The sequence below is a fragment of the Balaenoptera ricei genome, chromosome 2 (genome assembly GCF_028023285.1).
Source record: "Balaenoptera ricei isolate mBalRic1 chromosome 2, mBalRic1.hap2, whole genome shotgun sequence".
NCBI lineage: Eukaryota > Metazoa > Chordata > Mammalia > Artiodactyla > Balaenopteridae > Balaenoptera > Balaenoptera ricei.
In genome coordinates, this window is record NC_082640.1 from 95,534,846 (window position 1) to 95,552,912 (window position 18,067).

General features: G+C 36.8%; 1 protein-coding gene across 9 annotated transcripts in view; it reads right to left on the reverse strand.

Annotated features, from left to right (window-relative positions):
* The window catches only part of DTWD1 (DTW domain containing 1), a 211,738-nt gene that overhangs the window by 179,344 nt on the left and 14,327 nt on the right, over positions 1 to 18,067 (reverse strand). For 5 of the 9 annotated variants that reach the window (XR_009500833.1, XR_009500834.1, XR_009500835.1 and 2 more), the window contains exons 5-6: positions 13,290 to 13,396; positions 12,000 to 12,193 (exon numbers count right to left, since the gene is read on the reverse strand). Coding sequence is in view for 4 of the 9 variants with exons in the window: in XM_059913319.1 (XP_059769302.1) it covers positions 13,149 to 13,396 (248 nt within the window). In the remaining 5 variants the exon portion in view is untranslated. Of the gene's footprint in view, positions 1 to 11,414; positions 12,194 to 13,088; positions 13,397 to 18,067 lie in introns of those variants that run through there. The other 4 variants (XM_059913319.1, XM_059913320.1, XM_059913321.1 and 1 more) reach the window with 2 other exon arrangements.

Here is an 18,067-nt window from a genome sequence, read left to right on the forward strand (position 1 = left end):
TTAACTCCTTGCCCTCTTACAGTCTATTTTCCACAAAGGAATCAGAATAATCCTTTAAAAATATAAGTCAAATCTTGTCACTCCTTTGCTTAAACCCTCCAGTGGCTTCATATCTCACTCAGAGTAAAATCCAAGCATCTACCATGGTCTCCAAAGCATTAAAGATGTGACCCCTTATCCCTACTCCACTATGATCCTGTCTTCTACCACTTTTTCCCCTCCCACAAATTGGTCCAGCTAAACTGGCCTCCTTCCTATTTCCCAAACATGCCAAGTATATTGCTGCCTCAGGACCTCTGCACATACTTGTTCCCTTTTCTCAGAATGCTATTCTTTGTGTTATCTGCACGGCTCACTTTCTCTCCCTTCATTCAGGTCTCTGCTCGATTCTACCTTATTGAGGCTTTCCAAGATGACCTTATTTAAAATAACATCTCTTTCCTGCACCAGTCACTGTTTGTCTCTTATTCTGCTTTACTTTCCTTCTTAGCACTTATTACCTAATGTGCTGTATCCATTACCTAGAAAAGAATCTGGCACATAGTAGGCAACCAAAACTTTCTGTTGAATGGATGAATCCTGGGATTTCCCTTTGCTGCTTTCTTGATGCTCTCTCCTCCCTTCTGGTTTCTTCCTGCATTTTTAAGGCAAACATCCTCCAGTATCTTCCTAAACAACTTTACCTCAAGGATATATTGGACGTAAATTTTTTGAGACATAGTATGTCTCTAGTCTATACTCACACTTGATCGTATAACTGGAAACAGACACCAAATCGTTTTCACTTAAGAGTTCTGAAGTCATCACCCCAATGTTTTCTACTTTCCAATATTTTTGAGAAGTCCTATAACAACGTGATTCTTGACCTTTGTATGACCTATTTCTTCTCTTTGAAAACTTTGGTTATTTTCTGTGTTTCTGTGGTGTTCTGCAATTCCTTGATGCTAAGCCTTACTCTGCCTTTTCTTTCATTCTAAAGTGTGTCCTTCAGTTTTAGGATTTAAAAACATTTTTTTCCCCCACAATTCTCATTCTGTCTGTAACTCTTATTATCTAGATAAAGGGCCTCATGGAGTAGTCCCTAATTTTTTTTTCCTTCTATTTTTTGTTCCTTTGACTTTCTGGGAGAACTCCTCAAAGGGAAAAATAAACATCACTCTGAGTTTAGTAATGACCTTTAGAAAGAAAGTCAAAACAAAGTATTGTTTTTTGACTAGCTAGTTATTCACTCGTTACAGTGGCAGAATTAGTGAATAAAGATACTGAGGTCATAGATACTAAATTAATCAGCAAAGTGTTGATGCGAACATTACAGCACAGGTGAGTAATTTTCTCCATCAAACACAATATTCTATAAAACTATGTAATGAGATAAATACTATTTATTATAACTACATATAAAGTAAGATTGCAATTGTCAGAATCTCAAGGGGATAATATAGAAACATCATGGTTAAAAATAATTTGGAGAGTAGTGCCTTGGTCCATCTCAGCAACCCAGCTAGAAACTCAATATGATTATAATATACAGTGTATGTGTTGATTAATAGATTAAAGCTATGAATAGACTCATTCCACCTGGCTAATACTCTATTTTTTGTTAAGTTAAGGTAACTGGTATACAAATAATCTCCAACTTTCTCCTTAACAACAAACGGTATTGGCTAGTATAAGCACTATTATCAGTGTCTTTCTCCTCAAGGTTTTTATTAAATACAACGTAACATGTAGCCTATAGTTTCAACTACAACTTTAAACTAAGGTTGGACTTTTTTTGGAAGTTATAATATTCTATTCATATGCTATATTTTCTCTTCCAACTCTTGTATTGATTTATTTCAGCGTTCACATTTTAATCTTTTTTTATTTTACATCTTACGGAAAAACGCGAACAAACTTTTTGACCAACCCAATAATTTACAGAATCTTTTTTCTTTTTTTTAACAACTTTATTGGAGTATAATTGCTTTACAATGGTGTGTTAGTTTCTGCTTTAAAACAAAGTGAATCAGCTATGAATATACATATATCCCCATATCTCCTCCCTCTTGCATCCCCCTCCCACCCTCCCTATCCCACCCCTCTAGGTGGTCACAAAGCACCGAGCTAATCTCCCTGTACTATGTGGCTGCTTCCCACTAGCTATCTATTTTACCTTTGGTAGTATATATAAGTCCATGCCACTCTCTCACTTCGTCCCAGCTTACCCTTCCCACTCCCCATATCCTCAAGCCCATTCTCTACTTCTGTGACTTTATTCCTGTCCTGCCCATAGGTTCTTCAGAGCCTTTTCTTTTTTTTTTAGATTCCATACATATGTGTTAGCATACGGTATTTATTGTTCTCTTTCTGACTTACTTCACTCTGCAGGACAGACTCTAGGTCCATCCACCTCACTACAAATAACTCAATTTCATTTCTTTTTATGGCTGAGTAATATTCCATTGTATATATGTGCCACATCTTCTTTATCCAATCATTTGTCGATGGACACTTAGGTGGTTTCCATGTCCTGGTTATTGTAAATAGAGCTGCAATGAACAATGTGGTACATGACTTTTTTGAATTATGGTTTTCTCAGGGTATATGCCTAGTAGTGGGATTGCTGAGTTGTATGGTAGTTCTATTTTTAGTTTTTTAAGGAAACTCCATACTGTTCTCCATAGTGGCTGGATAAGTTTACATTCCCACCAATAGTGTAAGAGGGTTCCCTTATCTCCACACCCTCTCCAGCATTTCTTGTTTGTAGATTTTTTGATGATGGCCATTGTGACTGGTGTGATGTGATATCTCATTGTAGTTTTGATTTTCATTTCTCTAATGATTAGTGATGTTGAGCATCCTTTCATGTGTTTGTTGGTAATCTGTATATCTTCTCTAGAGAAACGTCTATTTAGGTCTTCTGCCCATTTTTGGATTGGGTTGTTTGTTTTTTGATATTGAGCTGCATGAGCTGCTTGTAAATTTTGGAGATTAATCCTTTGTCAGTTGCTTCATATGCAAATATTTTCTCCCATTATGAGGGCTGTCTTTTCATCTTGTTTATGGTTTCCTTTGCTGTGCAAAAGTTTTAAGTTTCATTAGGTCCCATTTGTTTACTTTTTTTTTTTTATTTCCAATTCTCTAGGAGGTGGGTCAAAAAGGATCTTCCTGTGATTTATGACATAGAGTGTTCTGCCTATGTTTTCCTCTAAGAGTTTTGTAGTGTCTGGCCTTATATTTAAGTCTTTAATCCATTTTGAGTTTATTTTTCTGTACAGTGTTAGGTAGTGTTCTAATTTCATTTTTTTTATATGTGGCTGTCCAGTTTTCCCAGCATCACTTACTGAAGAGGCTATCTTTTGTCCATTGTATATTCTTGCCTCCTTTATCAAAGATAAGGTGACCATATGTGCATGGGTTTATCTCTGGGCTTTCTATCCTGCTCCATTGATCTATATTTCTGCTTTTGTGTCAGTACCATACTGTCTTGATAACTGTAGCTCTCTAGTATAGTCTGAAGTCAGGGAGCCTGATTCCTCCAGCTCCGTTTTTCTTTCTAAAGATTGCTTTGGGGGCTTCCCTGGTGGCGCAGTGGTTGAGAATCTGCCTGCCAATGCAGGGGACACGGGTTCGAGCCCTGGTCTGGGAAGATCCCACATGCCACGGAGCAACTAGGCCCGTGAGCCACAACTACTGAGCCTGCACGTCTGGAGCCTGTGCTCCGCAACAAGAGAGGCCACGATAGTGAGAGGCCCGCACACCGTGATGAAGAGTGGCCCCCGCTTGCCACAACTAGAGAAAGCCCTTGCACAGAAACGAAGACCCAACACAGCCAAAAATAAAAATAAGTAAATAAATAAAATTAAAAAAAAAAAGATTGCTTTGGCTATTCGGGGTCTTTTGTGTTTCCATACAAATTCTGAAATTTTTCATTCTAGTTCTGTGAAAAATGCCAGTGGTAGTTTGATAGGGATTGCATTGAATCTGTAGATTGCTTTGGGTAGTAGAGTCATTTTCACAATGTTGATTCTTCCAATCCAAGAACATGGTATACCTCTCCATCTTTTTGTGTCACCTTTAATTTCTTTCATCAGTGTCTTACAGTTTTTTGCATACAGGTCTTTTGTCTCCTTAAGTGGGTTTATTCCTAGGTATTTTATTGTTTTTGTTGCAATGGTAAATGGGAGTGTTTCCTTAATTTCTCTTTCAGATTTTTCATCATTAGTGTATAGGAATGCAAGAGATTTCTGTGCATTAATTTTGTATCTTGCTACTTTATCAAATTCATTGAATAGCTCTAGTAGTTTTCTGGTAGCATCTTTAGGATTCTCTATGTATAGTATCATGTCAACTGCAAACAGTGACAGCTTTACTTTTTTTTTTCCAATTTGGATTCCTTTTATTTCCTTTTTTCTCTTATTGCTGTGGCTAAAACTTCCAAAACTATGTTGAATAATAGTGGTGAGAGTGGACAACCTTGTCTTGGTCCTGATCTTAGAGGAAATGGTTTCATTTTCTCACCATTGAGAATGATGTTGGCTGTGGGTTTGTCATCTGTGGCCTTTATTATGTTGAGGTAAGTTCCCTCTATGCCTATTTTCTGGAGGATTTTTATCATAAATGGGTGTTGAAGTTTGTCAAAAGCTTTTTCTGCATCTATTGAGATGATAATATGGTTTTCTCCTTCAATTTGTTAATATGGTCTATCACATTGATTGATTTGCGTATATTAAAGAATCCTTGCATTCCTGGGATAAACCCCACTAGATCATGGTGTATGATTCTTTTAATGAGCTTTTGGATTCTGTTTGCTGGTATTTTGTTGAGGATTTTTGGATCTATGTTCCTCAGTGAAATTGGCCTGTAGTTTTCTTTTTTGGTGACATCTTTATCTGGTTTTGGTATCAGGGTGATGGTGGCCTTGTAGAATGAGTTTGGGAGTGTTCCTCTGCTATATTTTGGAAGAGTTTGAGAAGGATAGGTGTTAGCTCTTCTCTAAATGTTTGATAGACTTCACCTGTGAAGACATCTGGTCCTGGGTTTTTGTTTGTTGGAAGATTTTTAATCACAGTCTCAATTTCAGTGCTTGTGATTGGTCTGTTTATATTTTCTATTTCTTCCTGGTTCAGTCTGAGAAGGTTGTACTTTTGTAAGAATTTCTCCATTTCTTTCAGGTTGTCCATTTTATTGGCATAGAGTTGCTTGTAGTAATCTCTCATGATCCTTTGTATTTCTGCAGTGTCAGTTGTTGACTTCTCCTTTTTCATTTCTAATTCTGTTGATTTGAGTCTTCTCCATTTTTTTCTTGATGAGTCTGGCTAATGGTTTATCATTTTTTTAAATCTCTCAAACAACTAGCTTTTAGTTTTATTTATCTTGCTATCATTTCCTTCATTTCTTTTTTATTTATTTCTGATCTGATCTTTATCATTTCTTTCCTTCTGCTAACTTTAGGGTTTTTTTGTTCTTCTTTCTCTAATTGTTTAGGTGTAAGGTTAGGTTGTTTATTTGAGATGTTTCTTGTTTCTTGAGGTAGGATTGCATTGCTATAAACTTCCCTCTTAGAACTGCTTTTGCTGCATCCCATAGGTTTTGGGTCATCGTGTTTTTATGGTCATTTGTTTCTAGGTATTTTTTGATTTCCTCTTTGATTTCTTCAGTGATCTCTTGGTTATTATGTACTGTATTGTTTAGCCTCCATGTGTTGTATTTTTTATAGATTTTTTTTCCCTGCAATTGATATCTAGTATCATAGCATTGTGATCAAAAAAGATACTTGATACAATTTCAATTTTTTAAAATTTACCAAGGCTTGATTTGTGACCCAAGGTATGATCTATCCTGGAGAATGTTCCATGAGCACTTGTGAAGAAGGTCTATTCTGTTGTTTTTGAATGGAATGTCCTATAAATATCAATTAAGTCCATCTTGTTCAATGTGTCATTTAAAGCTTGTGTTGTCACTCCAGAGCCCACAAGCCACAACTACTAAAGCCCACATGCCAAGAGCCCGTGCTCCACAACAAGAGAAGCCCGCGCACCTCAACGAAGAGTAGCCCCCACTCACCACAACCAGAGAAAAGCCCGTGCATAGCAACAAAGACCCAACGCAGCCAAAAATAAAATAAATAAAATAAAATAAATAAATTTTTAAAAAATAATAAAAAATAAAAAAAATAAAGCTTGTGTTGTCTTAGTTATTTTCATTTTGGATCATCTGTCCATTGGTGAAAGTGGGGTGTTAAAGTCCCCTACTATGATTGTGTTACTGTTGATTTCCCCTTTTATGGCTGTTAGCATTTGCCTTATGTTTGAGGTGCTCCTATGCTAGGTGCATATGTATTTACAATTGTTGTATCTTCTTCTTGGATTCATCCCTTGATCATTATATAGTGTCCTTCTTTGTCTCTTGTAATAGTCTTTATTTTAAAGTCTAATTTGTCTGATATGAGAATTTCTACTCCAGCTTTCTTCTGATTTCCATTTGCATGGAATATCTTTTTCCATCCCCTCATTTTCAGTCTGTATGTGTCCCTAGGTCTGAAGTGGGTCTCTTGTAGACAGCATATATTCAGGTCTTGTTTTTGTATCCATTCAGCCAGTCTATGTCTTTTGGTTGTAGCATTTAATCCATTTGCATTTAAGGTAATTATCAATATGTATGTTCCTATTACCGTTTTCTTGTTTTGGGTTTGTTATTGTAGGTCTTTTCCTTCTCTTGTGTTTTCTGCCTAGAGAAGTTCCTTTAGCATTTGTTGTAAAGCTGGTTTGGTGGTGCTGAATTCTCCTACCTTTTGCTTGTCTGTAAAGGTTTTAATTTCTCCGTCGAATCTGAATGAGATCCTTGCTGGGTAGAGTGATCTTGGTTGTAGGCTTTTCCCTTTCATCGCTTTAAAAATGTCCTGCCACTCCCTTCTGGCTTGCAGAGTTTCTGCTGAAAGATCAGCTGTTAACGTTATGGGGATTCCCTTGTGTTATTTGTTGCTTTTCCCTTGCTGTTTTTAATATTTTTTCTTTGTATTTAATTTTTGATAGCTTGATTAATATGTGACTTGCATGTTTCTCCTTGGATTTATCCTGTATGGGACTCTCTGCGCTTCCTGGAGTTGATTGACTATTTCCTTTCCCATATTAGGGAAGTTTTCAAATATAATCTCTTCAAATATTTTCTCAGTCCCTTTCTTTTTCTTTTCTTATTCTGCAACCCCTATAATTCAAATGTTGGTGCGTTTAATGTTGTCCCAGAGGTCTCTATGACTGTCCTCAATTCTTTTTTTTCTTTATTCTGCTCTGCAGTAGTTATTTCCACTATTTTATCTTCCAGGTCACTTATTTGTTCTTCTGCCCCAGTTATTCTGCTATTGATTCCTTCTAGAGAATTTTTAATTTCATTTATTGTGTTTTTCATCATTGTTTCTTTGCTCTTTAGTTCTAGGTCCTTGTTAAACGTTTCTTGTATTTTCTCCATTGTATTTCCAAGATTTTGGATCATCTTTACTATCATTTTTCTGAAATCTTTTTCAGGTAGACTGCCTATTTCCTCTTCATTTGTTTGGTCTGGTGGGTTTTTACTTTGCTCCTTCATCTGCTGTTTGTCTTTCTTCTCATTTTGCTTAACTTACTGTCTTTGGGGTCTCCCTTTTGCAGGCTGCATGTTCATAGTTCCTGTTGTTTTTGGTGTCTGCCCCCAGTGGCTAAGGTTGGTTCAGTGGGTTGTGTAGGCTTCCTTTTGGAGGGGACTAGTGCCTGTGTTGTGGTGGGTGAGGCTGGATCTTGTTTTTCTGGTGGGCAGGACTGGTCCGGTGGTGTGTTTTGGGGTGTCTGTGGGCTTATTATGATTTTAGGCAGCCTCTCTGCTAATGGGTGGGGTTGTGTTCCTGTCTTGCTAGTTGTTTGGCATAGGGTGTCCGGCACTGTAGCTTGCTGGTCATTGAGTGGAGTTGGGTCTTAGTGTTGAGATGGAGATCTCTGGGAGAGCTTTCGCCATTTGATATTAAATGGAGCCGGGAGGTCCCTGGTGGACCAATGTCTTGAACTCGGCTCTTCCACCTCAGAGGCACAGGCCTGACACCCGGTCGGAGCACCAAGACCCTTTTGGGAAGTCTGAGGTCTTCTGCCAGCATTCAGTAGGTGTTCTGTAGCAGTTGTTCCACATGTAGAGGTATTTCTGATGTATTTGTGGGGAGGAAGGTGGTCTCCACCTCTTACTCCTCCACCATCTTGAAGGCCTCCCCAGGATCTCTTGTCTAGTGCTTGTTCTTTTTCATACTATCCCATTCTTGTTTTGTGAATACAATATAGTTTCTTTTTTTTGAAGATATTTAGGTTTTTTTCCCCTTTCATTCTCTGCTTGTCTGTTTCCTTTGGATTTCCCCCCCTTTTTCTAATTTGGAGTCTTTCACCAAGTGTTTTTGATGGGTGGTGGTCTTCATTGCAGGCTCATTGAGTGTTTAGCCAAACTTTTCACTAGGGTCTTTTTTTTTTTTCCTATACAACCTTTTATTCAGGTGACCAAGTAGTTAATCACAGTTATAAATAATGTACAAATTAAAAATTTCCCTTACTCATGAACTTTATGGGTGAGTAAACTTTTTCTCCTTTGGGGGCTGTTGTTTTCTCTGCCTGGATTCAAGAAGTTTACAACTCTTAACAGCCTGTGTGCATTTAAATGTTTGCAGCTTCAGTGTGCTGTTTCTATCAATCACCCTAAAGAAAACACACACAGTTCTTTCCACTGAGGAGGTGGTAAGGGGCCACATTTTTTGTGACCCGGAGCCCTGACTTTTGAACCTGATGCTGAAGAAACCGTGTTGTGTCTGCAGCGCTGATGACTCAGGGAACATTTCAGTGAAGAGTTGTTCCTGGTTTATTGTACTGTTTTGTTTCTCTCTGTGGAGCTGGTTTCTATCATCCAGGATACTGGACACAGGGGGTTGTGGGTGGGTGGTTGAGACTGGTTAAGGGGCCCCCACACTAGGGTCTTTTAATTGCCAGTATTTGGAGGCAAAAGTGTGGTAAAATTATCACCTGCAGTAACATGGAAGACAGAAAATGTACCTAATACCTTCATGGCATTGGGTGAGATTTTGAGGCAGAATTTTGAAAGAATAAGCTGGCTGCTATTCACTGCAATTTATAAGGTACTCTAAGACAAGCTCAAAAATAAGGAAGTGGTAATACAAATATTATTGAGAGGGAATATAGAGCCTAGACTGGAAAATGAAATTGTTTTTCACCAAATCAAATGTTTGATCATTAAATATAACCTTAGGACAAAGAACAAATCCAGGGTATTGCCATTATGATGGCCTCAAGTAAAAGACCAAGTAAGGTCTAACTATACGCTCATTTTGTACAACCTCTGAAGGAGTTAAAGAGATGCCTTTCAGCTGAATCAAAGGGCTACTAGAAAGATTAAGGAAATTAGAAAAGCGATATATTCAATACATATACATTTCTACAAACTAAGCCATGAGTACTTTTGAGTGTCTCGGGCCAAACTAGTTAGTGAATGTTTCTCTAATCCTCTTCTGCTGGTCTTCCAGACCTTTATTTCCCCAGCAACTTCCATATTTGGGTGAACCCCAATTCCTTTATTAAACCTCTTCATTCATGTATTACTTTAATGAATCTGCTTTCCTCACCAAATACAGACTAAACCACCTGGCTTCTCTAGAAAAGAGAGCCTCAGGCAAAAATTAAATCTATTACTTTATTAGAAGGGGCAATCCAGGCTGGTGAGAGTAAGGAAGTAAGGCTAGCAGAGACTGGGAGCAAATGCAAATTGATAAATTACTGTATAGCATTTGGTTTCTGTTTCATGAAAAGCCGTGAAGAGACACTGCTGCTAATTTGGTAAGTACAGTTGTTTAGCTACATGGTACATCTCTGGGCAGGAGGGTGAAAAACTATGCCTCAAAATAGTCCATGAGAAGGGAGAGGAATTTGTCTGATGGCTTCTTCTAGTCCATTGATCCAAGTTTTCCAGACAGTTAACTTCACTGCTCTTCCAGATTGCATCATCTAGCCCTTTTGACAATCACTGGGGAAACCCTGTGGCATGATGCTTCCTTGAGTCCAGAAGCGTTGGGATGGGCCAGAGATTCTGAGCACGTGGCTAGTTGACCTCAGGCAGAAGAATCACTCCAGCCTGCTAGTAGTGTGTCACTATGTAGGGTGGTAGCTATGGCAAAGTGGTTGGTGGTCTAGGAAACAGTGGGGCCAAGAATGTGAGAAGGCACTTGAGGAAGGTGTGTCTGATACTATATCCAAAGATGAGATATCTATGGGCACAATAATGCTGTATAATAATAGCTATAAAGCTTCAGAGGCATAACAATGGACATCCCTTGCTAACAAATCTGGAATCAGATAGGTGTCAGTTAGGTGGTTCTGCTGATCTTGGCTGGGATGGTTCACATACCTGGGGTTTGACTGGCTATCAGCCAATCGAAGACAGGATTTAGCTGGGGTGACCAGGGTAACCTGGCTCTGCTTCATGCATGTCTCACCCTCAAGGAGGCTAACCAAGACATGTATGTGTTTATGGTGACAGCAGTAGCACAAGAGTAAGTGGCAATACACCAGATGTTTGCAAATACATATGGCCCAGAAAGTACTTGAGAATGTACTTCAAAGGAGCATGAAAAAAAGAATACAGGGAGGAGTAAAAAACTACTGTCATTTTTACAGTCTTTCACACCAAAGAAAAACAAGACAAGTACAGACAATTCATTGTTCAAACAGGTATTATTATTACTTGGGGGGAAAAACTTAAGATTTTTCTGGCCTTAGTTATAAATTAGGCTCTTATGGAGCATATGGGTCATCTTTCTTAAGACAGCTGTAAGATAGGGGCAAATGAGTTCTTTTTTTCCCCCTCTCCCTTTTAACAATTATATTTTGTTGGTTTGGAGAGCCAGTTAAATGGCAATAGATTTTGGCTCAGGAAAGTTCAAATTTAGCCCAGAGAAATCCAACCCAACTTGAGTCCTGCTTAAATCAATTCAGGCCTTCTTCTGTTCCCAAGGTCAAGTTCTAAACATGAAGAAATCCATTTTAATTCCATTCTTGAAAAATAACTGCTAGCCAGTTATTGCCTATTAACTAATAGGCAAGTCAGCTTGTTTATTTGGCTAAGAGTATGGGACTAATAATGTTCAAACCTTATATAATCTATATTCCTTTTAACGAAAAGCATAATAAAATGGTGACCTCACTGAACCAAATCAGAAGTCCTAGATTCTAGATAAGGTTCTACCACTAATTAGTTGTGTGACCTTATAGGCAAGTTACTTAATCTCTTTAGGCCTCAACTGCCACATATATATTAATCAGGGACTGCTCTAAATTACAATGTTTCAAATGTTCTATTTCCACAGTATGTTAGCAGGCATTACTTATTCAAATAAGTTTAAGAAATACTAACTAAAATAAAGTTCAAAATGTTTATTTCAGGACTTTTCAGCACTTTCATTTTGTGCCTTTTGAATCTCTAACAGGGGAATATAAGGTGCAGCAAACAAATTTTACCAATAACTCATTTATTCATAAAAACACGTGTCCCACTGAGTATACTTTGGGAAATGTACTGTTATTTCTAGCACCCACATGGGTGAAATTTATCAGTCAGTGTCCCAGAAAGAGGGCAACTTCAAATGGGGACATTTGAGAAAAATATAATAAAATTACTATTTACAAAGGTAAAGGCAGGGTTTAGGAAAACCAGCAAGGTACACTGACCTACGCTGGGGCTATTAATACCCTGGATTCATTACGATATAAGTGAAAAGGGGTAAATGGAGGGAGCATGGGCCTGAAGTTAACTGGAATAACTGCTGGGAAAGGGATGCCTGATAGGATGACCTTCAGTCGAAGGACACACCCAACGCATGGTGACCTGGCAGGAAAGGAGCAAGGGAAATAAATAAACAATTTCATTTTCCTTTCAACCTCCAATCTCCTACGGTGCTTCCATTTGCTGATCCCAAGCAAAAGCCAGTGGTCAAGGGGACCTACCTCACAGAGCAGAGAGCAGAATGGGAAAGAGTGGAGGGTGGATCCAGAGGGCAAACAGAAGCTATTCAGCACAGTAGGGTTCCATTCACAAGCAGCTAGATTAGATGATTAAATGATGTCCTCAGGACTCAGTCTTTTTATCTCTCCACTCTGCTTTCTTTTGCTGGCTTCATTCTAAGGCAAGTTCTTGCCACCTGCAGCAGAGATGTCACCAGTAGCTCTAGGATTATATACATCATGCTTATTTCACAATTTCATAAAATAATAAAAAGAGTAAACACATTTATAGCACTTAGTATATGCCAGGTGCTGTTGAAAGCCCCTTAGATACATTAATTCAGTTAAACCTCACCATAATCCTAAAATAGCTACTGTATTACCATCTCTTCAGAAATGAAGAAACTGACAAATGACTGGTAGGTGAAAAAAGAAAGCTGAGACTTAGATTTAGACAGTCTAGCTCTAGAGTCTGTGCTTTTAACCACTGCTTTTTGAAAAATAAACCCTATCTCCTAGAGCATCCATATCACTTATCAAGAAGGATGTTGGGACATGTGCTCATCCCTGGATCAATCACTAGGCACTTTGCTTGCTAAACCGGGTCATATGTCCATCCCTATGATAGGACATGATTGCTAGCAATTTCTCCCTAAAAAAGATGCCAGGCAGATGAAAAAAGCAACAAATGTCCACCAGAGACAGTGTGGACTTAAGAAGAAATAGCCCTATGGGACTGGAGCTACATTTCTAGTTCTGCCCATGTTTGCCATTAACCTTAAACAAATCACTTGAGGAGATTCTGTGAGTATAGGTGGAAAGATATGAAGATCTCTAAACAAATATCTAATTATATCTAATTACATATATATAAATACAACACGTTATTATATTAAAATATGGTAATAAAATTGAGATATGCCAAATTTGAGCAAATAACTTCTGAAATGAATTTTTCGGTCAACACTATCTCTGAAAAGTCCCTTAGAAATAACTTCATTTTAAAAAACATGAAGTAAAATAAATAAAACCTTATTTTTTCACGTGGTCTTACAGACATTATACAGAAATATTTCCTAGGAATAAACAAAGCACAGTTATAATTTTATTGATTTTAGCAAAATAAAATTACATTAAGTGACTTCCTAAAAACTAATGGGTAAGTTTTCTTGTTTCCTTGCCTCCAGGGCATTTGGCATTCTTTACCAACTGGTGCATAAAAGAGTAGAAAAATAAAAGATTATCATATTGTCCTTTGTATTTCTCTTTTAAAATATCAGTATGATAATCTACCAGAAAGTAGTAAATGGCTTCAATTGTGGAAAGGAAGGTATCTGGCTTTCCTTTTTGATGGCGCCAAAAGCAAGTTTTTCTTGTTTTCAACTCAACTTGTAGCAACCCTGCCAAAAACAAATAAGAGAAGTATAAATATTTCCTGTTAACCACAGGATGTGGTACAATAATAATTTCCCTTAATTACTTTAAGGATTTTCTTTAAATTCCTTCAATCCCAATTCCAAATAGGATATTTTCTCAAATGCATTAAGGTATATACGGAAGCAATATAAAACACAGGATGAAATCTTATCCATGACAGTTATCTATAAGTCTTGGACCTGTAGCAAATGGGTTAAAAGTAGTTAACATTTAAGATGTTCAACTCTTTCTGTCTTCTACTTGCCAGTGTCTTTTTTGACTTTAATCTGTGACAGGACTAAATTCACCAATTTTCAGAAGAGTTTCATTTCCTTGATAAACTGACATTTAAAATATTGTTCTGAAATTCACTGAGACCAGGTAGGCAGGTTAATGGTCCTTAATACTGTTAAAACTACTTCTGGATTATCACTTTTTGGCTATATGTTCATGAACAGAGTACCTAGAGCTGTTTCATTAGCTGTCACATCTGTGTTTCAGAGACTCAATAACACAGTCAGCTAATGCCTTGCTCCTGTATATTTAAAGAGGAAGTGACTCATGAAATCATACAATAGTACTCTCATCTCTTACAACTCAGATGTCAACATACAAACCTAGAATGCTTTTAGTACCTTAGACCAATACTCAGACTCACATTATATTTAGTTTGCAAATACTTTCTAAAAATCGTATTTTATTTTAAAGTGAGAAAGAAAAGTGAAGAAGGTAATATCAAAATTGGCCCACTGACCCAGACTAGGAACCTCTGAGTCATCAATGATTTCCTACTATCACGCCTCACTTTAACCTAACAGCTACCTAAGAAATGTGGCAGAGAATGACAAGAAATAAATAATATAAAAACATACCAAGATATTAAGAGATATGAAGGATCAAATATATATCTAATAGGAGTTCTGTGGGAGACAGCAAAGAGAATGGAGGAGAGATAGCATTTAAAGAGATAATGCCTATGACTGTTTCAGAAACTATTTTAAAAAATGCAAAGTCACAGATACATGACATAATGTATCTCAAGGAGGATAAATACAAAGAAATCAGAGCAGAGATCCTTCTTATAGTAGTGTAACTGCAAAAGAGCAAGACTAAAGAGAATATTTTAAAAGTAGCCATTGAAAACAGACAGATCATATACCAAAGAAAGGTAATCAAAATGACAGGAGAGGGACTTCCCTGGTGGCGCAGTGGTTGAGAGTCTGCCTGCCAATGCAGGGGACACAGGTTAGATCCCTGGCCCAGGAAGATCCCACATGCCGCGAAGCAACTAACCCCGTGCGCCACAACTACTGAGACTGCGCTCTAGAGCCTGTGAGCCACAACTACTGAGCCCACGTGACACAACTACTGAGCCCATGCACCACACCTACTGAAGCCTGCACACCTACAGCCTGTGCTCTGTAACAAGAGAAGCCACTGCAGTGAGAAGCCCGCACACCACAACGAAGAGTAGCACCCGCTCACCGCCAACTAGAGAAAGCCCACGTGCAGCAACAAAGACCCAACACAGCCAAAAATAAAAATTAATTAGTTAAAAAAAAAAAAATGACAGGAGACTTTTTATTAGGAACAATAAAATATTGAAGACTCTGGAATAAAATCTTCAAAGTGCCAAGAGGAAATAACTGGCAACCTAAAATTACCTACCCAGCAGAACTATACATCAAGAACAGGAGTGAAAAATATTAATAGACAAACAAAAATATGCCAATAAACATATGCCAACTGGAGATCCAATGGAAGGAATTTCTAGATGTATTTCAGAAAAAACAGTCTGAGTTATAAGAATGGTGAGCAAAGAAAATGGTAAACATCTATGCAAATCCAAAGAAATGATGCCAGTATTAAAGGAAAACAATAATAGTATCTAATTTGTGGCCTGAAAATAAATGACGGAACAAAAAATAATGAAGAAAATAACAATAACTAGGAGGGGGATGAATCAAGCTTAAGTGTATTAAGCCCTTACAGTGTTCAATAGGAGAGGTAAAATGTTGTTTGACTGAATTTTTTTAAGTTACATGTGCATAGTATAATTCCCTAAAAGAACAAAAATAGGAATATTAAAAAATGGAATATGAAAAATAAAAACTCAATCAATCAAAGAAAAGCCAGGAAAAGAAAAAAGTAGTAAAGAGCAAGACAAATAAAAATAAAATTAAGATGATAGAAATAGGTCCAAATAAATCAATACTCACAGCAAATATAAACTGACTAAACCTGCCATTTAAAAGACAATGATTATCAGATTGAAATACAACAGGGATGACCTCCACAAGGCTTCCATTCAATACTGCACTGGAGGTCTTAGTGAACACAGTAATACAAAAATAATAAATTAATTAGATGCACAAGAACTGAAAAGGAAGAAACACATCTGACATACACAGAAAATATTTTTTACATCTATGAACAAATTATTATAAATATCTTGGGGTAGAGAGGATTTTTAAAAGACACAAAAGTGGTAAACATGAAAGACTGATAAATTCTACACTAAGAATTTCAGTTCCTCAAAAGATAAAGAAATTTAAAAGAGGAGCCACAAACTGCAAGAAGATATTTCAAACATTATTATCTATACTCTAGAATATATAAAGAATTCACACAAATCAATAAGAAAAGAAAAACAAAACACTAGAAAGATGGACATAGATATTTCATAGAACAGGACATGTGTATGGCCAAATAAGCAAACAAAATGATGCTCAATCCAGTTAGTAATTAGAGAAAGGCAAATTATCAATACAATGAGATACCACTTTATACCCACTCTATTGGCAAAAATCAAACATTTGGCAAGACAATGGTAGGAGGGATTATGATCGATGGGAACTCTTACACATTAATTATGGGAGTATAAATTTGTATACCCACACTTTGGAAAACAGGTGGCATTGTCTCGGAAAACTGAACATTCTTATATGTAACAACAGAGCAATTCCACTTCTAGGTACGTTTCCTAGAGGAAGCTTGCACATGTGCAAGAATGTTCATAGTAGCACTGTGTGTAACAGCAAAAACTAGAAATAATTCAATTGTGTCACCAACAGGAGACTGAATAAACTGTAGTATATTCACACAATCAGATATTACAAAGCAGTGAAAATGAATAAACTATAGCTATAAATTTAGAAACAAGTAAAAAAAAAAAAAAAATTAGAAACAAAATGGTAAGTTTACAATGTGAGTCCTGAGAAAACCACATACAGGTCAAAAAAAGCAAAACTAAATAATAATTTAATCTAAAAAGAGCAAATCTTTTTTTAATTGAAGTATGCCATATGATATTATATGTTACAAGTGTCCAATATTGTGATTCATAATTTTTAAAGGTTATACTCCATTTATAGTTATTATAAAATATTGGTTATATTCCCTGTGTTTTACAATATATCCTTGTAGCTTATTTTATACTTAATAGTTTGTATCTCTTACTCCCCTATCCCTCTGTTGTCCCTCCCCCCCTTCCCTCTCCCCACTGGTAACCATCGGTTTGTTCTCTCTGTGAGTCTGCTTCTCTTTTGTTATACTCACTTGTTTGTTGTATTTTTTAGATTCCGCATATAAGTGATATCATACAGTATTTGTCTTTCCCTGTCTGCCTTATTTCCCTTAGCATAATGCCCTCCAAGTCCATCCATGTCACTGCAAATAGCAAAATTTCATTCTTTTTTATGGCTGAGTAGTAGTCTATTGTGTGTGTATGTTTGTGTGTGTTTATGTGTATATATATATATATATATATATATATATATATATATATATATACACATACATGCCACATATTCTTTATCCATTCATCTGTTGATGGACACTTGGGTTGCTTCCATATCTTGGCAATTGTAAATAATGCTGCTATGAACACTGGGGTGCATATGTCTTTCAATTAGTGTTTTTAGTTTTTTTAAAATATATACCCAGGAGTGGAATTGTTGGATCATATGGTAGTTCAATTTTTAGTTTTTTGAGAAACCTCCACTGTTTTCCATAGTGGCTGCACCAATTTACATTCCCACTAGCAGTGCACAAGGGTTCCCTTTTCTCCACATCCTCACCAACATTTGTTATTTGTGTTCTTTTTGATGATAGCCATTCTGACAGGTGTGAGGTGATATCTCATTGTGGTTTTGGTTTGTATTTCCCTAATGACTAGCATCACTTCATGTGCCTGTTGGCCATCTGTACTACCTCTTTGGAAAAATGTCCATTCAGTTCTTCCGTCCATTTTTTAATCAGATTATTTGCTTTTTCATGCGATGAGCTGTTTATATATGTTGGATATCACTCCCTTATCAGTCATATCATTTGCAAATATTTTCTTCCATTCAGTAGGTTGTCTTTTCATTTTGTTGATGGTTTCCTCTGTTGTATAAAACCTTTAAGTTTAATTATGTCCCATTTATTTATTTTTGCTTTTATTTCCTTTGCTTTAGGAGATGGATCCAAAAAAATATTGCTCTGATTTATGTCAAAGAGTGTTCTGCCTATGTTTTCCTTTATTAAAGTATCTGGTCTTACATTTAAGTCTTTAATCCATTTTGAGTTTATTTTTATATACGGTGTTAGAGGATGTTCTAATTTCATTCTTTTACATGTAGCTCTCCAGTTTTCTCAGCACCCCTTATTGAGTG